Source organism: Megalopta genalis, chromosome 10 (genome assembly GCF_051020955.1).
Source record: "Megalopta genalis isolate 19385.01 chromosome 10, iyMegGena1_principal, whole genome shotgun sequence".
In the NCBI taxonomy this organism is placed as follows: Eukaryota; Metazoa; Arthropoda; class Insecta; order Hymenoptera; family Halictidae; genus Megalopta; species Megalopta genalis.
This window is the reverse complement of record NC_135022.1, coordinates 6,104,493-6,114,422: the sequence shown is the minus strand read 5'-3', so window position 1 is coordinate 6,114,422 and position 9,930 is coordinate 6,104,493. Positions and strand designations below refer to the sequence as shown.

The following is a 9,930-nucleotide window of genomic DNA, read 5'->3' as shown; positions in this document are numbered from 1 at the left end:
CTTCCTCCTCTTCCTCTTCTTTTTTCATTGCCCCTCTTCTGGGGGCCATAAACAGTTCTTTTAAAAAGTTTTTTCAGCTCTCTCTGCAACGTATAAGTATATATTATTATTATTATTTGTTATTATACATATATTACTATATTAAATTATATATAAAAGTATTTTTCATTTACTTACATTAGCAGCCACTAGGTTCGCCAGGTTAGGCCTAGCTGTCCTCCGAGCCAGCTGGCCTAACATATTTCGCCACTGCGACTGTAACATAACAGCAGAATTAGAAGTATATATATTATGAATATACATTTCATCGTACATATATATTGCATATACCTACAGTTTTCCCGGCGTTGAATGCCAGAGCGACTTCTCTCCCTCCGGTCAAATGGAAGGTGGTTTCCGCCTACCGAGCCAATTTAGCAAGAACTGTCTTCATACTTGCCTGTAACATAGACGTGGAATTAGAAGTACATACATTATGAATAAGCATTTCATCGTACATACATATTGCAAATACATACAGTTTTCCCGGCGTTGAATGCCAGAGCGACTTCTTTCCTTCTGGCCAGAACATTGTCGGTCGTTCCCTCAACCGCAGTGGCGCTGTCAATGGTAGCATCGCAAGCACACCTCACTGCCGATCCGCGTGAACATCATCTGCAACATGCAAGGAAAAATTCGCACACGAAGTGTGCAACCCGACATTGCGTGGGTACGCTCGAGCGAATCTAATGACTCGCGAGCTCAGATCTGTTTTAAATTTCCTTCGCTGAAATAATCAGCGAAGGCGCACACGAAGTGTGCAACCCGACATTGCGTGGGTACGCTCGAGCGAATCTAATGACTCGCGAGCTCAGATCTGTTTTAAATTTCCTTCGCTGAAATAATCAGCGAAGGCGCACACGAAGTGTGCAACCCGACATTGCGTGGGTACGCTCGAGCGAATCTAATGACTCGCGAGCTCAGATCTGTTTTAAATTTCCTTCGCTGAAATAATCAGCGAAGGCGCACACTAAGTGTGCAACCCGACATTGCGTGGGTACGCTCGAGCGAATCTAATGACTCGCGAGCTCAGATCTGTTTTAAATTTCCTTCGCTGAAATAATCAGCGAAGGCGCACACTATGTGTGCAACCCGACATTGTGTGGGTTCGCTTCAGGTTTTTTAATTAGTTTTGTGCTAATCACAATTAGTTTTTTGTACTCCGTTTCTGTGGCCTCTCGGATACTCATGTTCCTAATGTAGCGGCTGTCCAATATTTCGTGCAACATACAATGGACGTAGAATCGCGACAATTTCGATTTCATTTCGTTCTGCCAAAATGTGTCGTCTTTGGTTACTTTTATAGTTTTCATACCCTTTGGTGTCCACAAACAAAACAGACAATATTGTCGACCTGTTATGTGCAGTTGTCCCTGCACTTGGTAAAAATAGTGATGGGTTCTGCGTAATGCAGTACCTGCATCATCTTCAAATATTCTTCGTAGTGGTTGAATATTTTTTATCGCTTCTTCTGGCGAGAATTTTTCTGCCGTCTTCGGGCATTTAATTTCCACGATACCGTCGTCGTCAATTATGCCGTCCGGAGTTGCCCCCAAAAATGGTATCTCTGCATCAATGAAGAGACCGCATTTGCGGATTTCCACGTCTTCCTCCTTCGCAAGTTGTTCGCGGGCAATATTCTCACACTGCCGACCATATTCAATGGCAGGCAGCTGCAATATGTTTGGATACAGCAGTGACTTTACCAAATTTCCACACTTGGTTGTTTTCCTTTGCCGACACACTTTGCCAAAGTTCGACGCTGTAAGTAATTTGGATCGGTATGTATGCCACTCGTGGCTTTTATTTTGTTCTACCGTATCCCTCTCTATTTTCTTTCGATTCGTTTGCCAGTCCTGCAGCATCTCCATGTGCCTTTCTTTTTCAAAGCTAAATAGATGTTGCTCCATATCCGGTTTCTCTGCGCTAACTCCATAATCCGGGTCCATTGCTGAACAAAACGGGTTTCTCACCTTCTTCGGAGACTTTCTTTTCCTTTCGTTTCCTTTTTCATTAATGCCTTTCCTTCTTTCTTCTAATTGTTCTATCAATTTCGGCGGCTTCACACCCTTGCCCTCTATTACCTTTGATATTAGTTTTTGCGTGTTGTGCTGTACAACAGCAGCTGCACATCTCGCAGAATATGACCCTCTCTGGCCCCAATTTAACCTTTTCCCACCGGTATATTTTGCAATGATTGCATTGAGGTTCTCAACTGAATTGTTTGTAGTATTATGTAACAAACTTTCAGCATGAGCCATCAATGGACGGAAGATCTCATGCATCCGGTTATATGTGCCGATTTTCTTGAGATGCGGTACCAAGTTGTCTTCTCCCGTGTTTTCTGGGCGGTCGCAGAAATATCCTAGTCTTCGACACTCCTTGTGCTCTCCGAAAACGTGGCTGGGAATATTTAGTAGATCCGTTTGCAAATTTTTTATTCTTTGGTGGGTCGGAAGATTTTCCTTCGATCTGTAAACTGCAGCCTTCACAACATCCGTGCGCAGTCTACGAATGTTATTTTCCACGGCTTTTCGATAAATGCCAGGTGGAGTCTTCTTTACAACATCTTTCAGTTTGTTGCAAAAATTGCGCAATAAATGGTTCGTGCACTCAATCTTTTTCACACGAACCATCTCTGCCTTGTATGGATCACAATCCAAAATCCTTTTATATACGCTGCTGTCGCCATCGGCAATCAATATATTATATATCAGACCTCTTTTTTCTATGCTGGTCTGGAAACCCTCAGCAATTGCAGCACTCTCCATTCTCGTGGATGTCTCATTTCGTCCCCAGTTCTTGAAGCATCTATGTTCTCTGGGGCTTTCCTTCCTCTTCGAAGCGTTGTGGCAAATCAAACACACTTTATTTTTCACACCTGCAAATAACACTTTTTTTGTGTGGTATCCCGCTATTGCACCAATACCGGACAAGGAGTCATGCCTTCCAGTATGGTACGATCTTTTCATCCAGCTGCCGTCAGCCACGACGGGGATGAAAGGGATACCGGAAACTGAAACGTCGCCTCTTCGGACGGCTAATTGTTTCTCCTCTTCTGCCGCTGCTAGCATTTCTGCTTCAGCAAGACTCACCAAATCTTCAACAATGTCGTCATGACGTCTTCGATATTCCGTCCTTGACATGCATGGAATGTTCATTGTTGCAAACATTTCTTCCATCTTTGCGTAACCACCTCCAGAAGTGATTGCAGCGAGGGTCGTAGTATAATTCAAGTCCATTGTTTTGTTGTCTGCCGTTTGACTGTGCACTTCCGCTTCATATTGGCACATCTTGCACTTCAGAGTTATCGTTGCTAACAATCCCGAGCGCTTCATCCCGATCACTTGCAAATGTTGCGTGGTACATTCGAACGTTGCCGAGTGGTACCCTATCAGTAGTACCTGCTCCACCACGAACCGGAAGTCCGTTATGGTTAATCCTTCATCGATGATTGGCTGTGCACATGATTGCTCTTGCGTTCCTGGCTCGATGATGAAATGGGGCATTTCTTGACTTACCTCCGCTGCTTCGATCTTCTCGGTGCGCATCTTCCTTGCCGCTGCAGCTTGTTGAGTTCTATAAATGCAAAATATACAAACAAAAATAAAGGTTTTCAAATGAGTACTATACCGTTCGATCTAAATAGATTGATATTATTAATTAAATAATGTGAGCCAGTCACTGTGCCGTTGCAACCATTTCGAATCATAACCTGGAGTAAGCCGTTCAATCTTTCCATTTTAATTGAACACTTGCAAATGATAACGATGACAATACAAGTAGCAACGATTTGTTGCATAGCAATACGGCCCACCGGTCAACAAAAACCTAGCTGCGCAAAATTTCGACCCGGTTGCAAGCTGTGGTTATCTCTGACTATCACGAAGTCAAATAATATTAATGCGCCATTGGAGTTCAGTAATGATGTAGCACAAATCTAAGCTCAATCAAAATTTATTGTACGTATCTATTATTTAAAAAATATAATATTATATATTAGAACTTAGACTTATATGTGGGATTAATTTATAATAGAGTTGAATATAATTTTTATTTTGATTTCTCGGTTCGAGAGATATGAAATTATCTAATTGAATAATTGAATTTGATTTCTAATATACAGTTACGGGGTAATTTTCTTAGAAATAAATAATTGGGTTATAGTTAATTAGTACTATGATTGTAATAATATAATTTATTTTATTTAGGTTTATTTGATTGAATTATATTGAACTGTTAATTATATGAATCAATTTGCTTTGTTGGAGTGAGAATATATATAGATATATATATATATATATTATTCTAATTGCGGCTAAAAAATTGGCTACAAAATATTTTTCATACATACAATTTATGAATTCATCTAAAAATTTAGATAGTTTTCATACGAGTGACAAGTGGAGATTAATTTTTAATATTACATGAAAGTTTGAATAAGAAATTTAAATTAAATAATGGTAAAAATTCAGTGCGCCAGCACCAACGGTTCGACTGCTGTTGTTCGTTAATTTTAAGAATTTTTAGGGGCTGCAGTTATCTCGATGGTAAATTTTAATAATTATCTGGGTTGAATAAATTTATGCGAACCGTACAAATCGCACGTCGCTTTCATTATAAATGGACTAAGTCGTAACGGTGTAAAAGTATGGGACAATGTTTTCATTAAAATTTTAGTTTAACAATAAGTGTTTCATTTACATTGAAAGGATTCTGAATGAGGAAAATTATATTATTTGCACAAATTATAAATATTATTGATTTCTTAATTTAATACATTTGAGAAAGGGAATTACATGATTATAAGTTATAGTATTTATTTACGAATAAATTTAATGATTTTAAAATGTGTGTGCGTGTGTTGTAGAAGAAGAAAGTAATATTAGTATAAGTAAAAGTGATTTTTTCGTACTTTTTGTATCAGGGTTAATTAAAATAAAGTTAGTGTTTTTAATGATCTCGAAAGTAAAAGAGTTAATTTAATATTTCTGTTATGTATCATAATAGTTATTAATAATGAATTGATGAGTTTATGTTGGAAGAAAATCCTAACTTTGGCATTGTTAGTTGTTACATTTTGTATTGGAATCTTTGTTTTTTCTTTTCTTTTTTACGGACATTATTCTTTCATACTTTTAAATATATTTATTCATTTATCCTACATCAAATTGAATTGGTTAGTGTTGAAATTTTAGCCTCGGACAAAAATTCATCTATAGTTTATTTAGTACTAAGATACTACGATATCGGTTTACATTTTCGCCGGTTCCGTCAGCGGGCAACGACGGTGATGTAAACTGTATATAGTAGATACCGCGATACATCATCACCGGTACCATTAGATATACATCGTGCCCTGACTGTTTGGGGGTCCCAGCGTCACGTATACAATGTGAAACGCGAATATTTAAATTTTTATTACTATTAATCAGTAAAATTAAATTATTTGTATTTCATAACAATTTTATTACTTTGTTGTAATATAATTTAACTTGACTGGATAAATTTAATGTAATACTAATTTAAAATTGGACTTTTAAAATTAGAATATTTAAATTTTCAGTAGTTTTAATCAATAAAATTAAATATTTTGTATTATGATAATTAGACCGCATTTCCAAGATTTTCACGTGGCCCGCGGGTGGTCTGGTCTGCCGATAGGACCCACGGTGGATAGTCGCATGAATTGGGGAAAACCGTAATTCGTTTTTTATGGCCATAAATCCGGTCGACGGGCTAACGATGCATACTGTCAATGTCGTACTAAGAGAAAGAAACAGTTGTGCGTTTGTCGTAAATTATGTTGAGTGCGAGCGGCGATTGTGTCGCGCCTTCGACTGACGATATACACACGACCATGCACTCGAGGTCCCAATAGTGTTTGGTTTCCTGGATCGCAGACAAAATATATATATATTGCCGGGTAAGTGGCCGAGGACTGTCGCGTGGTTTTCCACAGATCAGTTTGTTTTTCCTTTAGAGAATCGCGGGCCTCGGGGCATACCAGATTACTGCAGCCCCTAATAATTCAACGAATGCCCCGAGGCCCGCGATTCTCTAAAGGAAAAACAAACTGATCTGTGGAAAACCACGCGACAGTCCTCGGCCACTTACCCGGCAATATATATATATTTTGTCTGCGATCCAGGAAACCAAACACTATTGGGACCTCGAGTGCATGGTCGTGTGTATATCGTCAGTCGAAGGCGCGACACAATCGCCGCTCGCACTCAACATAATTTACGACAAACGCACAACTGTTTCTTTCTCTTAGTACGACATTGACAGTATGCATCGTTAGCCCGTCGACCGGATTTATGGCCATAAAAAACGAATTACGGTTTTCCCCAATTCATGCGACTATCCACCGTGGGTCCTATCGGCAGACCAGACCACCCGCGGGCCACGTGAAAATCTTGGAAATGCGGTCTAATTATCATAATACAAAATATTTAATTTTATTGATTAAAACTACTGAAAATTTAAATATTCTAATTTTAAAAGTCCAATTTTAAATTAGTATTACATTAAATTTATCCAGTCAAGTTAAATTATATTACAACAAAGTAATAAAATTGTTATGAAATACAAATAATTTAATTTTACTGATTAATAGTAATAAAAATTTAAATATTCGCGTTTCACATTGTATACGTGACGCTGGGACCCCCAAACAGTCAGGGCACGATGTATATCTAATGGTACCGGTGATGATGTATCGCGGTATCTACTATATACAGTTTACATCACCGTCGTTGCCCGCTGACGGAACCGGCGAAAATGTAAACCGATATCGTAGTATCTTAGTACTAAATAAACTATAGATGAATTTTTGTCCGAGGCTAAAATTTCAACACTAACCAATTCAATTTGATGTAGGATAAATGAATAAATATATTTAAAAGTATGAAAGAATAATGTCCGTAAAAAAGAAAAGAAAAAACAAAGATTCCAATACAAAATGTAACAACTAACAATGCCAAAGTTAGGATTTTCTTCCAACATAAACTCATCAATTCATTATTAATAACTATTATGATACATAACAGAAATATTAAATTAACTCTTTTACTTTCGAGATCATTAAAAACACTAACTTTATTTTAATTAACCCTGATACAAAAAGTACGAAAAAATCACTTTTACTTATACTAATATTACTTTCTTCTTCTACAACACACGCACACACATTTTAAAATCATTAAATTTATTCGTAAATAAATACTATAACTTATAATCATGTAATTCCCTTTCTCAAATGTATTAAATTAAGAAATCAATAATATTTATAATTTGTGCAAATAATATAATTTTCCTCATTCAGAATCCTTTCAATGTAAATGAAACACTTATTGTTAAACTAAAATTTTAATGAAAACATTGTCCCATACTTTTACACCGTTACGACTTAGTCCATTTATAATGAAAGCGACGTGCGATTTGTACGGTTCGCATAAATTTATTCAACCCAGATAATTATTAAAATTTACCATCGAGATAACTGCAGCCCCTAAAAATTCTTAAAATTAACGAACAACAGCAGTCGAACCGTTGGTGCTGGCGCACTGAATTTTTACCATTATTTAATTTAAATTTCTTATTCAAACTTTCATGTAATATTAAAAATTAATCTCCACTTGTCACTCGTATGAAAACTATCTAAATTTTTAGATGAATTCATAAATTGTATGTATGAAAAATATTTTGTAGCCAATTTTTTAGCCGCAATTAGAATAATATATATATATATATCTATATATATTCTCACTCCAACAAAGCAAATTGATTCATATAATTAACAGTTCAATATAATTCAATCAAATAAACCTAAATAAAATAAATTATATTATTACAATCATAGTACTAATTAACTATAACCCAATTATTTATTTCTAAGAAAATTACCCCGTAACTGTATATTAGAAATCAAATTCAATTATTCAATTAGATAATTTCATATCTCTCGAACCGAGAAATCAAAATAAAAATTATATTCAACTCTATTATAAATTAATCCCACATATAAGTCTAAGTTCTAATATATAATATTATATTTTTTAAATAATAGATACGTACAATAAATTTTGATTGAGCTTAGATTTGTGCTACATCATTACTGAACTCCAATGGCGCATTAATATTATTTGACTTCGTGATAGTCAGAGATAACCACAGCTTGCAACCGGGTCGAAATTTTGCGCAGCTAGGTTTTTGTTGACCGGTGGGCCGTATTGCTATGCAACAAATCGTTGCTACTTGTATTGTCATCGTTATCATTTGCAAGTGTTCAATTAAAATGGAAAGATTGAACGGCTTACTCCAGGTTATGATTCGAAATGGTTGCAACGGCACAGTGACTCTCTCTGGCTCGCATTATTTAATTAATAATATCAATTTATTTAGATCGAACGGTATAGTACTCATTGAAAAACCTGTAAGGACAATTTTGACCATCTTGAGTCGGCTACGCTCTTTGCAGAAGATTGAAGAGAAAACGTTTGTTGCAAACAAATGCAGAATACGTATTGAAATAATATCTGCAGTGGGCCCTCACCGTGGGAGGGAATGAATTGTCGGACGCGGAAATTGTAACCTTCCCATCTGTGTGCCGTACGCGGCCGGGTCTCAAGGACCGCTCGTAAAAGCAACGAGTTCCAGATCCTCGGCCTTCTAATTTCTTTCTTTAGGGACACACGAAGGCAATCAGCTTTCTTTACGACAATAATCCTAAAATTTCCTTTCGACCCCATCTGTTCGTCAAACAATACGAACATACGTCCATACAACCGGGAAAGCATTTGTACGTGACGAAGATCCCAAGAAAAAGGAAGGGATATCTCGATGTCAGTGCTTTCGATGATACAGAAATTTACGTGAAATATAAATAACGTATAAATGACACTAATCAGCTACTTCGACCCGTCGATTTTGTTTTACAACTTCATTCGAATGATTGAATATGGACTACAGCATATGTCAATATCATAAAAATCCGAGAAATGAAAGTACAAAAGCGAGAAAGCGAAAAAATGTATTTCCAGCAGAAATGAGAACTTACCATTTAAATTATATCGAAACATATTACCGAAATCATAGTAACGAAACAAAATGCTCACTTACCTCTCCTTCATAATTTTTCTTTTGCTGTATCTTGGTCTGGTCAAGGTCAGGTGTTTCGATGCACCTCCCTTCATACATCTGAACAATTGGGAAGAAACCACATCCTCCCAATTCATTGAATTCACAACCTTTGGCATCGTTTCGCTACACTTTTGAAATTGTTAAATTTATCTGTTTCTATTGTTTACAATGAAATGTAGTAGAATAATGCCGAATAGAGTAGAATATAAAAGTAGAATCAAAAAGAATAGAATTAAATAGAATAAAATAGAATGAAATAGAATGAAATAGAATGAAATAGAATGAAATAGAATGAAATAGAATGAAATAGCATGAAATAGAATGAAATAGAAAAAATCTAAAATTATAAGAAATAGAAATCGCACGCTTTGCACTCCTAGACCGTATCACTTGGAGAACAAATTACGATCGAACGCGACGTAAAAACGCAGGTTATGCTTGCGATGCTACCATTGGACATTGCCATTGGCACACAACCAATGATATTATTTGAACAATTGGCAGACAACCAATGATATTATTTGAACAATTGACAGACGACCAATGATATTACTTGAACCCTTGGCAGACAACCAATGATATTATTTGAACAATTGGCAGACAAGCAATGATATTATTTCAAAGGGTCGCAGTTTCATTCAACGTTCAAGTCTTGCAGACGTAGGATTACATGTAAGTACATACAATTTCTGTTACATAACCATGGTAACGAAGCCTCTCGCATTCCTAAGTAATTGTAGCGAAGCA

At 36.5% G+C, this 9,930-nt stretch overlaps 1 protein-coding gene across 1 annotated transcript; it reads right to left on the bottom strand.

The window, feature by feature from the left end:
• Positions 1-1,161: 1,161 nt before the first annotated feature.
• On the bottom strand, positions 1,162-9,299 carry LOC143260170 (uncharacterized). The gene is made up of 3 exons (XM_076524889.1): positions 9,163-9,299; positions 1,746-3,618; positions 1,162-1,176 (listed from the first exon to the last, which is right to left on the bottom strand). Exons 1-3 carry the CDS (start codon positions 9,297-9,299, stop codon positions 1,162-1,164), a joined length of 2,025 nt encoding a protein of 674 aa, XP_076381004.1.
• Between the last annotated feature and the right edge of the window lie 631 nt (positions 9,300-9,930).

What these genes read in the sequence shown, in the direction of transcription:
- LOC143260170 (XM_076524889.1), bottom strand. Translation starts at nt 9,299, where the DNA reads ATGCCAAAGGTTGTGAATTCAATGAATTGGGAGGATGTGGTTTCTTCC. An exon ending in AGAAAAATTATGAAGGAGAG is followed by an intron (nt 3,619 to 9,162) that starts GTAAGTGAGCAT and finishes TTGCATTTATAG; the next exon opens with AACTCAACAAGCTGCAGCGG.